Source organism: Chrysemys picta, chromosome 11, assembly GCF_011386835.1.
Source record: "Chrysemys picta bellii isolate R12L10 chromosome 11, ASM1138683v2, whole genome shotgun sequence".
In the NCBI taxonomy this organism is placed as follows: domain Eukaryota; kingdom Metazoa; phylum Chordata; order Testudines; family Emydidae; genus Chrysemys; species Chrysemys picta.
Genome location: NC_088801.1, coordinates 39,295,456 through 39,314,700, shown reverse-complemented (window position 1 = coordinate 39,314,700; position 19,245 = coordinate 39,295,456). Strand labels below are relative to the sequence as shown.

Below are 19,245 nucleotides of genomic sequence, written 5' to 3'. Positions count from 1 at the left end.
AGTCTAACTAGTGGTTTTTTTTTTTTTTTAGTATGTCCTCTTGTGATTTGTTGTTGGAAGCAGTGAACAAAAATATTTTGGTCTTAAAAGATCCTCTCCAGTATAATTTGTACTGCCTCAAAATTTCAGTATATTACATCTGTAGCCATTGAATATTACAAAAAGGGAAAATCCTGACTTACCTGTGAATTTTCATCTAGGGTTCTCCATGTCAAACAGCTTCATAGTGCAACATTCCCAGTCTTCATGGCAACGGAAGACAGACCAAATCTGTGCTCTCACACTGCCTTTAGGGCTACCATTCAGAAAGAACTCTCCAGAAGCTAAAAAATATTGCCTTTATAAAAGTGCTATTCAACTCAAACCATTTGCAGCAGAGCTGGGATTTGAGGAGAGAGGAACACTCTCTTCCCTTTTCAAACTACTTAACAAGTGAGCAATAGTCAGATAAAACTCTGGATATAATGCAGTCTTCTGAGGGAGGGTCATACTGTCGGACATGGAGGGTCTGAGAAAGGAAAAATTCTGTCTTGTGAATTTTCATTCTCAGTTCCCTCCATGTCAGACAATCTTCATGATAGAACGTAGAAAACAGTACGTTATCCCTAGGGCGAGAGAAGAATTGAAAAGGAACTTGTGGATTACTGAGTCCCCTTGTTCTGTACCACCCTTCAACCAAATGCTGTATCAGCAGGAGTGAGGATGTCCACGCTAAAGTATCTGAGAAAGAGTGTATGGCAGTGGTTCTCAAACTTTTGTATTGGTGACCCTTTTCACATAGCAAGCCTCTGAGTGCGACCCCCCCCTTATACATTAAAAACACATTTTAATATATTTAATACCATTATAAATGCTGGATGTGAAGTGGGGTTGGGGGTGGGAAGGCTGACAGTTCATGACCCTCCATCTAATAACCTCGTGACCCCCTGAGGGGTCCTGACCCCCAGTTTGAGAACCCCTGGTGTATGGAATATATTGTAGGCAGAAATGTCCCTAGCTATTTTGCTGGCCAGGACAGAAAATGTTTTCAGTGCCCACACCCCATGAGTAGCCAAGCAATCCCTCTGCTGGCCCACTCCTAGACCCAGCCCTGACTATAGGAGCTGTGCAGACCACCTCAGAAGGTGAGAGATCACGCCACCCACAAAATTGCTGCTCTTTTCACTGATACAGAGTAATGAGAGGATTTGTACCTGAGGCTTTGACTCCCTCTGCTATATTCACCTGTAGGCTCTATTCACATCTAACTTACACATTTCCACAACCTTAGGATGTTTGGATTTAGTCACTAGGGCAACAATACCACTGCTACCATAGGAGGAAGATCATGGAGACTTTGGGGATGGAGGCCTGATTAGTTCACTGTGGGAATAAGAGTCCCATGCCTATACGAGAGGGAGGGTATCTTTGGTGTGTGTGGGGGGAAACCTTCCCCGTTTCCATTATTCTCACTGGCACATGGACAAGGTCCACTCTGAGGCAGTTGAGCATGTGAGTGAGGTCCATGTCAAGACAGTTTAGCAGGCTACATGGAAAACTGGCTCCCTGCCAGGGTGTGGGAAAATCGATACTGAGACAGGTGAGCAGGGTGCATGGAAGTGCTAAATAAAAGCTCGTAACTCTCTCTGGAGGAATTTCTGCAGAGGAAACTCTTTTCTGCTATGCCTCTCCCAAGCAGGAAGATACCAAAAGATATTTTTTCACACCAATCTACAGGATAATTTTGTTATACTTTATAAGATTGTCTGACAGTAGTTTCCTATTATTCATGTACATGTGATTATGGGATAAAATTTTTTTTAAATCACTTACATGACTTATGAGCCTAATTCCCAAAGACTTTCAGTGAAATTAAGGCTCCTAAGTATTTACGCGACTTTGAAAAATGGGATTTAGGCAGTTTGTAAAAGATTACCCATAGTCATTTGTCCTAAAATCTCTCAGTAAAACTGCAAATAAAGACTTCTTTAGTTTAGGCCAAACTGAACAGGATATCTGGTGGCCATTATTTTGGGGGCAAGGTAACTTTGCCTAAATGCCAGGTTAGAAGGAGGCAGTGCTACAGAACAGCTGGCAAAGATCACTATTCGGGGGGGGTAATAGTCTTATAGAATATAACAGCTTTATGGCCATATTCTTTTCTCGAGTATGTCTGTACAACTTCCACTGAAATCATTAGGTGGTGAATATGCAAAATTTCTCCCTTATTTTACCGTGATTATAATCAAATCTTTTAATGTTGTACCGTGCATAATATTCAGCATGAAACTTACAGAGAATATTTACATCTTCAGTTACTGAATTTTCTTCGCACTCTTCACTATAACAATATATTTTATACACTGTAATTAAAACCCAAATTTGAATTCGTACCAAATTCAAATGCTTGAGATTTAGTATCAGAATACACCTCTACACTAAGTAGTATTGCAAGCTTCAAAAATACTTTTTATTGACATACAAAAAAGAGTAAGGAAATATACATTGTAATAAAACATTTTTCTTTTCCTCTACAAATAAGCACTGCAAATGATAAAACATTCAGTTGCTTCATTTCCTTATAAATAGGCTGAAATAGAGTAAAGAAATCTTATGAAATAGAAAATATTTTGGTAATATTCTTTTACCATCTCACTAAAATCCCAGGTTATAATTTTCATGTACAGTGTTAATCCTTATTTACATATCATATGCAATCGTCTTCATTACCCTGTGGCAGAGAAATGTACATGTAATTATTGTACATTCAGCTATTTGGTTTTATTCAACTCCATTTTAGCTTAAAAATCATTGCCACCACTTTAAATATTCAAAATAGAAATTATTTTTAAATCTAATTTTCAATAATTTATGCTGTCTGTTGCTGGCATTCACTCAGGAGAGTGAATTTAGTTCTCAGTTTCCTTTTGTTCGGTTGCATTCATGAGGAACAAAATGCTGTCATGTCTCAATGCCCAGTACTGTAGGAAAGCATTTAAATACATTAAAAGTTATCCTGTTTTCATTCAATTTTTACTTGTTTATTTTAGGTTTTGTAGCCTTCCCCACTCCCTATTTATATATATTTTTACACAAATCCAAAGTTGGTGTCTAAGCTCTGTGACAGTCTCCCTTTAAAAGCCTAATAGTTTAGAGGGACATTTTCAAACCCACAGTTAGGCATCCAGTTGAAAGTTAGTGGGAGCTGTGGTCCTAACTCCCATTTGTGCCTTTGAAAATGACCCTCAGATTGCTACAAGACTTGAACTTGTTTTTGCACATCACATTTTAGTAGAGGTAATACAAGTTACAAATTTACAACATTTCAAACAGAGCAAGAATATATGCAGTTTATTTATCTGATGTAAGATTTAACGTCTGTGATGCATATGTCTTGACAAATTGCTCTGAGAAATACCCTATTATACCTTATGATGAAAGGTAAGTAACCTGCTCCACATACAGTGTAATAATTTAAATTAGGATGTGAAATTTCCATTGCCTTTTAGGAATTAATTAATTTAAAAGGTGAACATTTTTTCTTCAGTCCTTAAAGCAGCTTTATTTTAAAGATATTTTTCCAGGAAGGAATTAAAAGAAGCATTTTTGAATTGGGATAGAAATGTTATTTTATTATCAGTTTAGAATGAAAGATTGTATAATGTATTTCATAGGAAGGGAAAAAAGTGATACTGCCCTTTTAAACAGTATCATTACAACTAATTTCAAGTTGATCTTAGTATAGGTAGCAAATAGAAAATAAAAGGCATAGTGACTAGAATAACTCAAGTTATACTGTTAGCAGAATGCAGAACTTTTCACCTATAAGTTTCTGGTTCCACCATAGCCCAAGTTAAGTGATTAAATAGTTACTGTACTATGTCCCGTGTGAAATTAATCTATTCCAGGCCAATTCCTGGACAGGTGTCCATATTGCACACAAAACACCCACATTTATTAGCAGTCTCAGCAGCGCATGAAGGATTAAATGGATATTAAAAATGTATTTCATATCTCCACAGGTGGTTGAGACACAATAGTTGGCAAGTTTGTAGACATTTAAACTACTGTTTCCTGTGCTGTACCTGTTCTATAGATAAACAGAGGAATCCAATTTCCAGAGTTGTTAAGATGGCACCTTTTATAAACACTAAAGCATCTTTGTTGTTTTTTGTTTTGTTTTGTTAAGGGCCTTATTCAGGTATCAGGTGCTCACTGAGTCAATCTTTCAAAAAACACTGTAGATTGATCAGATTATGAAAAAATCACAGGAAAAAACACAGTGCAATTTATCACATTGTATAAATTACGGTGACCCTTCCTTTCTAATGTGTAACTTGTACAGCCATACGAGGATGCAGTAACTTCAAGGACATATAAATTGGTCACAGTGAACTTTGACAAATGCTCTAATTTTCCTCACTTTTCCTCTCATCTTAACAAACATTACCATAAATGCAGAGTGCCTTCTTGATTTTAGACTCAGACTACAGAGGGATTCTTAGTGAATCCAGATTGTCTTGGGAAATATAGACACACCTAGTGTACACTTTAAAAAGCGGAAGCAGCAGTCCTCTCTTTTACAAAGAGTGGGACTGGAGGTCTGATCAGGCAATGGGAAGAAAGTATTTTCCATTCTCATATCTGAATTCTACATTAAAATGTGTAGAAGTTTTTGATCTCCTAAAGGCAGATGTCAATAATATGTTTTTTTTAAAACAATGTGTGTAGAAATCTTTTTCTAAGCAATTATATTAAGATCAAGCACACAGCTCTGTCAGACATATATGTAAGTGATACAGAAACCTAGGATATAACCTTTTTTTTTACCAAAACAGAACTGTAGAGAAATTTTCCTAAGAATTAATATACTAGCTTTTCTTGTATTGTACTCAACTGATTCAATGTTATTACAAACCCAAGCTCGTGACCCAAGGTACTTTATTATCTCAAAGGAGACCTAAAATAACAATAAGTAATCAAAACTATGTATGTCAATGCATCACTTTGAGCTAGAAAGATTAAAATATTTGTGGGATCCTAATGTGTTTAAATATATGTGAGAAGCTGATAAATAAATCAAAATGAAAATAGTCTTCAGAAGAAATAGAAAGTGGTGTAGTGCCCAAAGCTCTAGTCCAGAGCTCTTTGCAACATGAATAGTGGTAAACATGAAGTAGTTATGCCACTTGTCAAAATGATTTTAGGTCTAGACACTAGTATTACAAAAGTAAATTTGGCAACCCATACAAGCAGATTGCAAGAGAAAGGCTAATCACTTTGGACACTTGAAATCACATAAAGCCATCCACTATAATTATTTTTCTATTAGAGTAGTTTTCCATTCTTCTAGAATTATGTAAGTAAGTAAAAGCAATGTCTATTTATTATATCTGAGAGAGATTTTAGATAAAAGTAATGCATTAATACTGATTGTCAAAAGGAGCTATAGAAGTGCAAAGCACTTTTACAAATGTTAAATTAATTGCCTAAGTTAAGCATTACATAAATCTTCAATTTACAAATGAAGAAAGTAAGAAAGAGGTTATAAGATTGGAGTGAGCCAGTGGCAGAGATGGGAACAGAATCCATGTGTATGTCTACACTGTAATTAAAAACCTGCCGCCAGCTGTCTACACCACAATTAAACAGCCCCTTACCCCAAACCCCATAATCCCAAATCAGCTGGCACAGACTAACCACTGGTTTCTAACTGAAGTGTAGACATAGACCATATGTCCTGATTTCTACTCGTGCTTAAACCATTAGACACTGCTTTCCTCATCTTACTCTTCCAGATTAAAACGGGGGGGAAAAAGGACTTCAAAATATTAGCTTATAAGATACAACCATAAAGGACAATACTGTACTGGTTCCAGAGGCAAAGGGAAAGGATTCGATGACCCAATACATAGTTTTTGTAATTCTATTAATGATGTGAATGCAAAAACTGCATACATTTCAAGACAGGTCAAATGCTGCCGTTAGATGTTTACTTGTAGCTCCCATGGATTTCAGTAGCAATCACGTGTATCCAAGGGTGAATGCTGGCTATAAATCTATACATATACTAGAGCTGGTTTAAAACCAATTCAAAATGTGGATGAACTCTCATTTAAAAAAAAAAATGGAAAAAGCTGGTCAAAAACACCATGACATTTTAGTGAAAATTTCAACAAAAATTCTGTTTAATTTCTTTCCTAATTTCAAAATTTTTGGCCAAAAATGTTTATAGTGTGATTCTGAAAATTCTGAGTGACCTCAATTCTCATGGACTTCAGTGGGAATTGAGAATGCTCATAAGATTGAGAATCAGGCCCCTAAGAAAGTGGAACAATATTATAAAACAGCATAGGCATGTGCTAATGGATAAATTCTGCACTCTGCTGTGCATATACAACTCTCATTCGTGCCCATTCACAGCATAACTCAGGGCAGCATTTCGTCCCAGTCATAATAACTGGCTAAAGAAACTAGTAAACTGCATAGAAACAACCGATACATTAAGATGTGATGTAGAAATTATTTTCCCATTAGATACTTTTTTAAACTCCGTCCTTATTCCAAACATACATTTTTTTTTTAAAAGGCACAAATCTCAACATGTTTTTTCATTCCAGTCCTCAGTTCTTTTAAACAGAGGTACAATAAGGAATGTCATGACAAATGTGGGTCTTGTTGAATTTTAGAGACCTTTTCAGCTCATACTAGTTGTGCAGAAAAATTGAACTGCATTAAGCAAGCCTGATAGAAATTCCCTGTTTAAATGCCAAATGTAATCAATAGCTGGATAGGAATAGCTTTTTTTATAATGTAAGACTACATCAATTTTGTGTACTCCCTTTACATGGTAGACCGTTGGCCTACCTCATCAAGTTTGAGGTTTCGTTTTCTGGCTGCTGCTTCACTATTGAACTCCACATCAGATTTATCTGTATTGCTGCAGTCTGTCATAGTGGATTCCTCTTCTGTACCTTCAGGTGTCCCTCCATTTGGTTGCTGAATTTTAGAATTCTGTTCTGGTGGGCGCTTCCAGTGGGGTCTTGTTGCCATCCACAAAATAAGAGCACCAAAGGTTACAATCAAAAGACCGAGAGTGTTGACAAAAATCGCCTCTGGCGGAGATGTGCTATATGCAGGAGTTTTCCTTTGAGGGAAAAAATAAATAAAAAGAACTGGTTTAAGGACAATCATCTTAAAGTTGCCTAAAAAAAAGACGACTATTCATGTTATTAAAAATAAACAATGGATCAATACTAGAATACATTGTTGTATGCAAACTTGATGATAGTTTTCAGTGGTTGAATTTAATGAGCAAACAAGTGGAAGAGTAAAATTATGAAATATAGTACTTACAGAGCAAAAATAAGTTTCTCTGTGAATCCCATGAGAGCTGTTGCAATCACTGTTGCAAAGATGAGGAGGCCAGAATAAATATGTATTGGCATGAGAGATGCTCGAAGAGAAACTGGAGCAAAGGGCAGCAGAAAGACAGCAAAACCTAAGACAAGCTAAACACAGAATACAGATTCAGCATTAAAACTGTGAAAGAAATCTGCACTTTTAAATGAAAATTGAAACCACAATAAAAGGTTCATTTTTAAAGTGGCTAAGGTCTGAACCTAATTGGACTAGGAATATATTTTTAAGTATGTTGCCCTATAGTATTAAATCCAAAGACAATATTGTGCTATACCTAAGAAACAGTCCATGAAATGGATTATAAATAAACCAGTCTTTTACCACTGTCCAAACTAAGTGGAAATGGTAAAAAGTAACCAAACTGCATAGTGAAACACACCATTTTAAATTACATAAGAATGGCCATACTGGGTCAGACCAAAGATCCATCTAGCCCAGTATCCTGTCTTCCGACAGTAAAGCTTTCATTTTCAATAAACTATGGCAATAATACTGTATGGAGTGAAAATTATTTTGATTTTAACAGTATCCTCTTTAATTTTGCTTTCTCCCCCCTCCCACAACTTCACAGATTCATTCATCAGTTAAGGCCAGAAGTGACCACTTAATCAACTAGTCTGATCTGTATAAGACAGGCCATAGAATTTCACCTGGATGCCCCTGTATTGAGGCAAGTAACTTAAGTTTGACTAAAGCATATCTTCCAGAAAGGCATCAAGTCTTGATTTGAAGACATCAAGAGATGGCAAATCCACCATTTTGCTCTGTAGTTTGTTCAGTGGTTAATCCCACTCACTGTTAAAAATGTGCATCTTATTTCTAATTTAAATTTGTCCTGCTTTATCTTCCAGCCATCGGCTATTGTTATGCCTTTCTCTGCTAGCCCTGGTCTACCCTGGGGGGGGAGGGGAAGGAATCGATTTAAGTTACGCAACTTCAGCTTTCCCTGCATAAGCGGCGGAACAAGTTGGGGAACCACTGCCCTAGATTAAAGAGCCCTCTTATTTTCTCCCTGTGAAGAAGTCACCTCTCAGTTTTCTTTCTGATAAACTAAATACGATGAGCTCTTTAATCTCTCATTTTAAGGCATTTTTTCTAGCCCTCAAATATTTTTTATGGCTTTTCTCTGCACCTTCTCCAGTTTTTCAACATCCTTTTTAAAATGCAGTCACCAGAATTGGATGCAGTATTCCAGTATCAGTCTCACCAACAGTGTATACAAAGGTAAAATCACCTCCCTACTCACTATTCCCCTGTTTCTATATATAAGGATCGCATTAGCCTTTTTTGCGCCAGCAGTGGGAGGTCATGTTGAGTTACTTATCCATTAAGACCCCTAAGTCCTTTTCAGAGTCCCTGTTTTCCAGGATAGAGCCCCCATTCTCTAGGGATGGCCTGCATTCTTTGCTATTCCTAGATAGATTACCTTTCACTTCACTGTATTCAAATACATTTTGTCCAGATAAGGCAGGTTACAGTACCATATCCATAGGAACTGAGTATCTTCTAGCTACAGTACTGTATATGAGCATAGTCTCAGGAATTCTACTGAAATATAATTATTCAGACTATTAATTTGTAAAAATGTATTTTATCACATTAAAACTTTTTTCTTTAGGCACTACTACTTCGCTACAGAAATGTCGAACGGTGGGCAATGGTGGAATGTCCATTAATGAGAGTAATACTTTTTATATGTCAATAGGCCCCTCATAAGCCAGTAATTGTTGCTCCTTTAGTCAGCAATAGACAGTATGCTGAACAGCGATGCAAAATTCTCCCCCTTTGCAGTATCAACACACTGACTCCACGGGATTCCCTGCTCTTGCCAGCCTGGGGAGTGAGGGACAAAGCTCAGGAGTGGCCATTTTCTGTGTTTCCTCTTGACCACTAGGTAACCAAGGCCTCTTTTTATTGTACAGGCTTCAGCTCAAAATGCAGAATCACTAAACTGAAGGTAGAGAAAATGACTCATATTAAACTTGTAGGGTACATCTACACAACAAGCAAGGGATGTGATTTCCAGGTCGTGTACACATACTCGTGCTAGCTCTAATCTGAGCTAATACACTAAAAATAGTAGTGCAGCCATGATAGCACAGGCTAGCTTCCCTGAGTACAAACCCACTTGAACCCCTTGAGTACATACTTAGGACGACTAGCCCTCGCCACTTCTGCCGTTGCCCATGCTATCGTGGTGATACTACTATTTTTACATCAAAGTAAAATGAACAAATTACATTTTGTGATACAGTATCCTTGACATTTTTTAATTGTTTGTGTGTTTATTTGCACATTTGCAAAATTCAGTAAATCAAAATAGGTCTCCCAGTAGTTAATGTAAATTAGTGAGGTTCTACTGTACTTTAATTAATTATAGAACACATTCTTCAGTTTTATATCTTATTTATAAATACTGTAGTTAAATTCTGACCTGCAGAGTATAAAATATAACAGCAGTCAGTCCAATCCAGCTGTGCAGACTGTACATGTTGGGAATGTTCTTGGCATTGTGGAAATCAAAAACAGCTACCAGAGAAACAATTGCAAGAATCATTGCTATGGTATTTAACCCAGCATGGATGAATTTAATCAGGAGTTTGCTGCATTTCCAGGTCCAGGGCAATCTGTACACAATAATGGCTGAGGAGGGAATAAAAGCAAGATTTAATAGTAAATCTCTTTTCTATAAGGATTTTGATAATCATGCATAATTCAAATCATTCCAATGTAAACTACAGAACAGGAAAAACTTTAGAGGAGTCAGATTTTTTTCCTCCCACTTCACAGTGTTAAATGTAATCTCATTAGTTCCCAACACGCAATTCAGGCCACAGTATAACCTCTAGGGAGAAACTTTCTTCTAACTTTTTCGTAGAAGTTTTGACTAAGCAGGTTAAAAACTAACAGCAAACAAATGTTAGGCCCCACTCCTGAAGCCTGATCTGTGTGGGATCCTATGGGGCACATGGGTCCACTTTTACTGATAAAATTGCAGGATTGGGGCCTAATTCATTTATTCATGGGATCATATACTGGAAAAATTTATTCAGATGCTTTTACTCACTTTAAATAGCGCCTTACTCCACAAGTGGCTCCGTTGCCCCAATGAGACTATGTATGGAGTAAGATGCTGCTCAGTGAGAGTGAGGGAATCAAAATCTGGCCCTTAAAACCTAAGGGATTCAGCAAAACTTAATCTTGTATCAATATAGTTTTTAGTATATGCATATTGCAAAAGAATGCTAGCAAATTGTACATTTTGTCTAAGTCTGAAAGTATTGCTGTCCTATCAGTTACTGATTTTTAGTTACCACATGCCCCTTCCTGAGAAAATTTGTGGAATGAATCGCTGTGCAATTATTACTAATTCAGAATCCACTATATGTACACAAGTCATGTCTTTTTTTACACTGACCCCTTTTACACAGCTGTCGACCCTTAAACTATATTATTTACAGAAAGGAGAGGCTGCATCTGACTCTGGATTGCAGAAGAAATAGCATCAGAGGGGTAGCCGTGTTAGTCTGAATCTGTAAAAAGCAACAGAGGGTCCTGTGGCACCTTTGAGACTAACAGAAATAGCATTATCTTAACTGCTCACCAATAAGAAAAAAGCCAGATTATAAACACGGGTCCCTCCCTTCCAAGGAAATATCAATGAAGGGAAGAAAAGCAATTGAATGAAGAGAGGCAGAAATTTATCACTTTAATGTAAAAAAATCCAAAAATCATTTAATGGTTGGAGGGGACAGTCCCTTCACAATAAACAAAGCAACGGTTTCTTAACAATGAGCTAATTGATAAAATCCTCATTTAATTTTTCTGGCTGCAGACTGGCATTCAGATGTGTTAGGATCAAGCTGAGAATATAAATTAACTATGCTGAAAACAAAAGAATGAGAGTATTCCTAGCTATATGAAATGTTCCCACTCTGAGGAAGCATGAATGCATTATTATGTACACCATGGGGGGGGGGAGTGTATTTCTTTACTTTTCCCCAGTAATATAAGGATAAAATCACTACTTAGCAAAAGAAACGACACTCATGCTTTCAGTTCACTACTGCGCTATAATCTTAGCATTATTAATTAAATTATATATGATAGGAATCCTGAAAGGAAATATATATTGTGTTTGTTTGGATGAATAATAATGAATGGCAAATTGCTTTTAAGGCCCTATTTATGCATTTGGATTTTTATTTGGGTACAGTGCATGCCAGAAATTACAGAATTTCACTACACAATTCACAAAGAGAACTCTGTTCACAAATGGAATGTCCTTGAATATGAGCAGGTCTTAGATCAATGTAAATTTCTACATCCTATGGGAAACATAACAGGAATGAAAAAATCCTGTTAATATAACTGTGCATACAGCATTTAGATATTTTATGGGGTTTTGTTCAAGAATGGGATACAAGTAAAAGCATGCAATATTCAAACTCAAAAAAGATGGCAGCCTCATTTTCAAGATAGCTTGGCAGGAGTCAAACCACATGACATAGCAAAGATTGCTACAGTTCAGCATGTCAGTCTCATGATTACTGTCTAACAAGAAGGAAAATGCCTTGCCATGTCCTACTATGAATGAAGCTAAGCAGGGCCATCCAGAGGATTCAGGGGGCCTGGGGCAAAGCAATTTTGGGGGCCCCTTCCATAAAAAAAGTTGCAATATTATAGAATACTATATTCTCGTGGGGGCCCCTATGGGGCCCGGGGCCTGGGGCAAATTGCCCCACTTGCCCCCCCCCCCCCCCCCCCCCCCCCCCGGGTGGCCCTGAAGCTAAGTAGCATAATCATAAACAACTTCTTGAAGATTTTCATGTAATTATTCCCAAAGTTTTCTGAAAATAATGTGGGCATAATTTTGCCCTCTGATACACAAATGGAATTTCTATTATTAATGAGTATCTGAGGGCAGAATTTGGAACCTTATATTTTACAAACTAATAAATAATATTTAAAAAGTTGAGAAATATACATTTCCCATTACATTTGAAAATGTTTTATTTCAAATTAAAAATGACTAAGAGTTACAAAGTTTTAAGCCAGTTCCAGAATATTACTCCTTAACTCTGGAGAGTTATTGGCTAATTTAAGGATAGTTGGATTTTATTTAGGATAGGAGACTATTAAAGTTGTTGTTACCTATAAACACAATCTTTATTCACACATTCAGAGGACAGGAGCTTTGAGGTATCCCCATGAACTAAATGATAAACAACTGAAAGAGTTTACATTTCTTATGATCTTTAATTCACATGTAGAGCTGAGGGAATAATTGATTTTTTGGTTTGGGGGCCAAACCAGAAAAAAATTGGTTAGTTTCAAACCAAAATGGATTTTTTCGGTTTCTTGACAAAATGAAAAATCAAACCAAAAAAAAAAAAATTGTTTCAGATAAAAAACACCCAAAACAATGAAGAAAAATAAAAACAAAACAACTTGTTGGTGGAGGGGAGACTTCATTTAGTTTTTGGGGTGTTTTTCAATTCACAATGTTTTTATTGTTTGGTTCCTGATGTTTTTCACTTTTCAAGCCCAATAACTATAATTACATTTTGAAATTTAAAGTCCAAACGTTTTATTTCAAAATGATCAAAACCAACTGTTTGACTTTTTCAGAAAAAAAAATCCATTTTATATTGGCTGAAACTAGTCACCAAATTTTACCTGAATTCACAAATAGTTTTGGTGCCCTGAAAAATGCATTTTGGGGTCATATTTTGTATTCACCAAAAGAATTTTGCCCAGCTCTACTCATGTGGTAGTTGTTGACTGGAACTAGGTGATCATAGCTCGTAACTTAAAGCATGCAGCTTCTCTCTGGCAGCAACAGTGGGTCAAGGTTGGCATCATTGATGACCCAGGTATTTCAAGGGAAGCAAGGAGCGTGTGGCATCAGGTGTTGCTCTGGCCTCAAGAGACAGCACTTTCTTTCCATATAATCTTAAATTTTATAGGGTAGGTTTCCCTTTTTTCTGTATCAAAGACCACCTTTGTTGCTTCAGGGCCAATTAAGTATATCCAGGTATTCTGGATAAAGTAACTGTAATTCTAGTGGGCATTTTTTAAGCCATTTTCATCATATGGAAAATCCTATCTGAATGTCCCTGGCTGTACAAGATCAGACTGGTGCAACCTCTGCTTTGAGTTCCAGCATGAGGTACACACTCAGCAAGAATTATCTCTTGATAAAAATAACTAATAGCTTTATCAACAATCCCACATCCATCACATCCCCTCATTTTCAGCCCTTCTTAAAATATTTTGGAATGCACTTCAGTTCCTCAATTCTCTGGTGGTAAAATAGTTCATAACTTTCCTACTAAATGCTAACCTAAGCATAAGATGCTTTTTCAATTAATAAAAATAATTTCATTTACCATTAAACTCTTAAAGTTTATAGAGGCCCAACTTAAGATAGGACTTATAATACTTCACAGAGCTGACACTGTAAATAAACTGGGAAGATTTATTCCATCGTCCCCATTGATGAACACTGGCTTGCATACCTTTCTAGATCTTCCTGAGATTCCTTCATAAATAAGAAAGTTAGAAACTTGGTTGGCACAAATAGATCGTGAAAGATGTAATGCATTTTCTATCATCTTTTTATTAAACTTTCAGAATTGAATTATAAGGGCAAAAATTCCACTGGGTTTTGGATAAATTGTGGGAATGGATATTTATGTGTCCAAGAGTTTAGCAACTATTCAGACATGCTAAGGTTCCTTGGTCACCCATTTTGGCATGATCCTAATTTACTGTAGTATTTCTTCTTGTAAAGGCAACTTCGAGAAAAAGTTTGGGTTCCACTATAGTTGCTTATTTGTGTCTCTTCGTGGGAGTGCCATAGGAGTTGCTAGACTATGTTTGAGGCCCAGTTGTTATGGCCTCCATAACTGCACTTGAATGGGTAATTATTTGCTTCCATTTTACAGTGACAAATGGGAATTTTGCAGGTGCAACACAGATGTATTCAAAGTTTTGTGAAACTGAAGAATTCCAGTGAAAATGTTGCCCTTAAAACTCAGATGATTAAGGGCTCACCATCCCTTCCACTCCCATGAAGTGGAGGAACCTAAATTATTATAAAAATAATCATATACTGGCACCATGCCCATCACTGTAGTAACTAGGGGGCAGTTCAAGGTGGACATAAAAAAGCGAGGGGATACCGCTTTGAGGCATTCTCCAATCCTGCACAATCCTCCATCAAAAAGATACTGAAACAGTGACAAGTATTTCTAAAAACTGCTATGAACTTATTTTATTTATTAAGAAAATTAATAATTTCATTAATATTTAATTTAGCTACATTAAATATGTGTGCTAATTTCTGAAACTGCTCATCCTCGTACACGTTGTAGTGTCAAAACTCATCTTGTGGTAGAGCTGGTGCCGTGCAATAAAGATTTTTTATCTCTGTGTAGGGGCCCATGCACCTTTTTCTTTCACAGCTCATTTACTATGTCTGTTCTCCAGTTATGCTTAGTCTTGCGTCACTTACAAAAACAGCAAAACAACCAGCTTTCTCCCTTTTTCCTGCACTGAATTTAGATTTTCTCAGTCATTTTACAAGTCTACTTCTCAACCACTGTCCATGCTTCTTTTTCATACCTCACTCTTCTGCTTTTCCATAACTTTCCATCCCCTCTGTTTCCTTCTCACCCTTAAATAACCGCATGTGCTCATTCTATTCTCAGCTTGTGATGATCTGGTTACCCATTCATATCCCACAGTTACATTTAATTTGAGATTCCATTCTAATACAATATTAATTACTTTGAAATTTTACTTCTTTTCACAGTATGTGAACAAAAGGTTGCCCTATTTTAAGGCCTGATCCAATTCCAAATCCCTTTGAAGTCAATGACAGTCTTTCAATTGACTTCAGTGAATTTTAGATCAGGTCCATAATCTTGTTGTTTATGTTCTTAATCTTGTATTAATCCCAACTTCTTGCACAATCTTCTTTTCATTCTCCACATTTGCTTTTCCTGTTATTTGACAATATAACTGTACTCAGAGTTTAATATTACACATAATTCTTTTACCAATGACTTCTTTTTACACTTATTTCTTTTGAGCTGTGATGACCTTTTATTTACTTTTTAAAAAATCCCCTGTGCAAATATTTCTTTAAATAAAACCTTTGGTCACAGCAAAAGGGCATACCAAATCTCGGGGTGGTGGGGGAAAGGTCTGTAGAGAGAGACTTGTCTACTTTCTGCAAAAATAAATTCCCCTGCTTGTAAATAAAAGTTGTTAGTTTGATGCAGACTGATTAAGGGCCTTGTAACAGAGTCCTTGGTGGTTCCTCCCTCAGGGGGTGGGGGAACCTGACCAAGCCCAGTTATCTACACCGGGTGGTCACAACACCAGACCCACTTCCATACTATTTGCAGGTGGTGGTCTGCCCTTTGTGGGCCTCTTTAAGTCTCTCTGGTTGGGAGATCAAAATGGAAGTCACAAATCCCCATGCCTTCAGGGATACTTTCCCCGTGAGATCCATGGGTACATGTACTCTCAGGGGTACCCAGAGGTCTTCCAGGGGATACATCAACTCATCTAGTTATTTGCCTAGTTTTACAACAGGCTACAGAAAAAGCACTAGCGAAGTCAGTACAAACTAAAATTTCATGCAGTGACTTGTTTATACTGCTCTAAGTACTATACACTGAAATGTAAGTACAATATTTATATTACAATTGACTTATTTTATAATTATATGGTAAAATGAGAGAGCAATTTTTCGGCAATAGTGTGCTGTGACACTTCTGTATTTTTATGTCTGATTTTGTAAGCAAATAGTTTTTAAGTGAGGTGAAACCTGGGGGTACCCAGACAAATCAGACTCCTGAAAGGGGTGCAGTAGTCTGGAAAAGTTGAGAGCCACTGGCCTAGGGAAATCCTGCTCTTTCCCCCATGCTGACTGCAGTTTCCTCCCTTTTGGCCTTCCTCCATAATGTGTATGATTGACAGAGCCAGAAGGGTGGGACTAGTTCTACCACAAGGGCCTCTCTGGCCTCTTCCTCACCCGTGATGATCTATAGGGGGGAGGGATAGCTCAGTGGTTTGAGCATTGGCCTGCTAAACCCAGGGTTGTGAGTTCAATCCTTGAGGGGGCCCACTTAGGGATCCAGGGCAAAATCAGTACTTGGTCCTGCCAGTGAAGGCAGGGGGCTGGACTCAATGACCTTTCAAGGTCCCTTCCAGTTCTAGGAGATAGGATATCTCCATTAATTTAAAAAAAAAACAAAAAACTATTCACCCTGTCATAGGTCTGAGCCATCTCCTACTGAATTCAATAGGAGTTTTATCATTAGAAGTGTAATCAGATCCTAAAACTGCACTTCATGTGATCTACTGAACCTATTAGAAATGGACAAAAAAGAAATATTTGTACTTTAAGCTACCAAACTGGGACTACTTCCCCACTGAAGGAATGAGTTTCAGATTTTATTTTTAAAACCACAACTCTCTGTCCCAACCAAAACTAAAAGGCCACCCACACCCTTATGTTTTGATTTTAAATCTGAGGCTCTGTCTAGATTGAAAAGTTACATCAGCCTAGCTGTGTTGGTCAGGGCTAACAACCCCCACTGTAGAGTGCTTCCATCAATGTAGATAAAGTGGTTTGGGTAGGTGGTGTTGCCACTCTGAAAGAAAAATTTCTTCCATCTGTGTAGGTTGTATCTACACTAGGGGGCACAGCTGACATAGATAGCCCCCTAGTGTAGATGCAGCCTGACTTTACCGCTGCAGGAATGTGCTTGCAGCCATTTCCTATGAAATATCGAGATGTTCTGGACTAGTGAGCTTACTGGATGAATCTGGAACATCATTCAGCAGTGAACCAAACAAAAACTTTGGTTTAAAGTAGTCAAAACTAACCTTCTAAATTAACCACTACTGCAAAAAGTGTGTGGGGGGGAAGACCCCGATTTACATTTATACTGAAGTTTTTTGCAAACAAAAGGACTAGAAATGATTCCCTGCCCACCCCCCAAAAAGTTTAAATGCTGAACAAAAAGAAAAAAGTGGTAAAATAATCTGGTATTTTACTTTTTTTCTCCCCTGCACTGCACCTGGACATTGTTAATGTAGGACTTGATTCTGCTCCTATTGAAGCCAACAAGAATTTTGCCAGATTGCAGTGGGAGCAGATTCTTGGAACCTCGTCTATTATTCTTCTATGTCCATTTCCTCTATCATTCTATCCCTTTTATTTCCACCCAACACTTAACATTTTCTGATGCAGTCTAATACCTTTATTTTTGCACTTTTTATTCTTAATTTGGACCAAATCATAGACATAATAGAATAATGTCACTGTTATTCCACTCATCCAGAGCTTTCCTACTATTTTCTCTATTGTTTAAAGCCTAATAAGAGAATTGAAAGTTTTCCTCTTCTCCCCCATATTCCATAAAGATACAATTGTGCACCATATTATGTCTTCATTCGTTGTTTCTGGGGAGCTAGCAAACATTCGAAGTAATAAAATTTAAGTCACAGTCCAAAATGGAAAGTAACTATTAGCCTATTCTGAACAACCTTTGCATTTAGAACAAAGATGCCAGGGACTAATTTCGGTACAGATGTTTAACAGGAAGCGCTTGAAAGTTTGAAGACTACGCAACCAAAAACAGAGTTATTGAAAACAGCTTCCTCTCCGTCCTGGCCATTTCACAATAGTTAGGGTGCCGCGTTAAAATTAAATAAAACAAGAAGTGGAAGCCTGATGGGGCGATTTACACTAAAGCCAGGCTTACTGATTGCTTTCTAAATGGCATTTATGATACTGCAGTTTGCTCTGGCTAAGGCAGCACTTCCCTGGGCATGGTTTCAGTGGTGCAGAACCTCCCTTCTCTTTTCTGATTTGCTTGTTCACGGGGCTTCAGAGACCCAAACACAGCAGGAGGAAGAGGAGCAGAGTAACGCGTTAGCCCTGACATTTAATTCCACAACTTGCATAAGTGCTGCACAATGCCTGCCTGCTGCCTGCTGCAAACGCAGCGTTACTCACAGCGCAAAGAAATGCCAGGCCAGGGTAGATAAGTGGCCCCAGAGCAAAACACACCCAGCAACTCGAGCGAATTACGAAAGACCCGTTGTCCCCTCTCTGGAGGGGCTGGGCGCTCACTATAGAGAACGCGACTCTCTAGTTGACTCTATTTGTCAACAATAACAATGTCAACACGAGTCTATTCGCTGGCCTGTCCCAGCAGGTCCGCACAGTCCCACCAGCCCCAGGCTCCCCTCCTCTCCCCACAGCCCCAGGCACTCCCTGTCCCTCCTGCTCCCAGCCCCTTACGCTTCCTCTCCCGGATCCCCCCGAGCCCTCGCGGCGCTCCCCGCGTCCTATTGTGCAGGCGCCCCTCACGCACCAATCCCCTGGATGAAGATGAAGCCGGTGATGATGAGGACCGGGTGCCAGTTGAACTCCGCCGAGCCCCCGTCCCAGCTGAGCCCCTCCCGGTAATGAAAGACCCAGACGAGGGCGAAGAGCACGGCGAGGAAGCCGAGCAGCAGCGCCGAGACCAGCAGCACGAGAAAGAGCCAGTAGCCCTCCATGTTCCGAGCCCCGCACGCACTCCGCGGCGCAGCTAATCCCCCGTCGGGCCGCGCAGCCGGGCCGGAGCGCCAGGGGGAGAGGAAGGGGGCTGAGTCGCTGCCAGTGCCGAGGGAGGCACCCACGCATCCCCTCCCTGAGAGAGGCACACACCCCTTCCCTCCCCGACTGGATGTGTGGCTCTCAGCAGTTCAGCAAGTCATTAGCGTGGCAAGGCAAACACGTCTTGTCCAAGATGTGCTCCTCTGGTGGCTGAC

General features: G+C 38.5%; 1 protein-coding gene and 1 long non-coding RNA gene across 3 annotated transcripts in view; one reads left to right on the top strand and one right to left on the bottom strand.

Moving 5' to 3' along the window:
- The window catches only part of LOC112061795 (uncharacterized), a 22,188-nt gene extending 13,996 nt beyond the window's left edge, over positions 1 to 8,192 (top strand). For both annotated transcript variants that reach the window (XR_002890383.3, XR_010591311.1), the window contains exon 3: positions 7,973 to 8,192. This is a non-coding gene — a long non-coding RNA (uncharacterized LOC112061795). The remainder of the gene's footprint in view (positions 1 to 7,972) is intronic.
- LOC101935351 (plasma membrane ascorbate-dependent reductase CYBRD1) lies at positions 2,428 to 19,245 on the bottom strand. The gene is made up of 4 exons (XM_005290453.5): positions 18,804 to 19,245; positions 9,836 to 10,044; positions 7,336 to 7,490; positions 2,428 to 7,126 (listed from the first exon to the last, which is right to left on the bottom strand). Exons 1-4 carry the CDS (start codon positions 18,988 to 18,990, stop codon positions 6,823 to 6,825), a joined length of 855 nt encoding a protein of 284 aa, XP_005290510.1. The 5' UTR covers positions 18,991 to 19,245; the 3' UTR covers positions 2,428 to 6,822.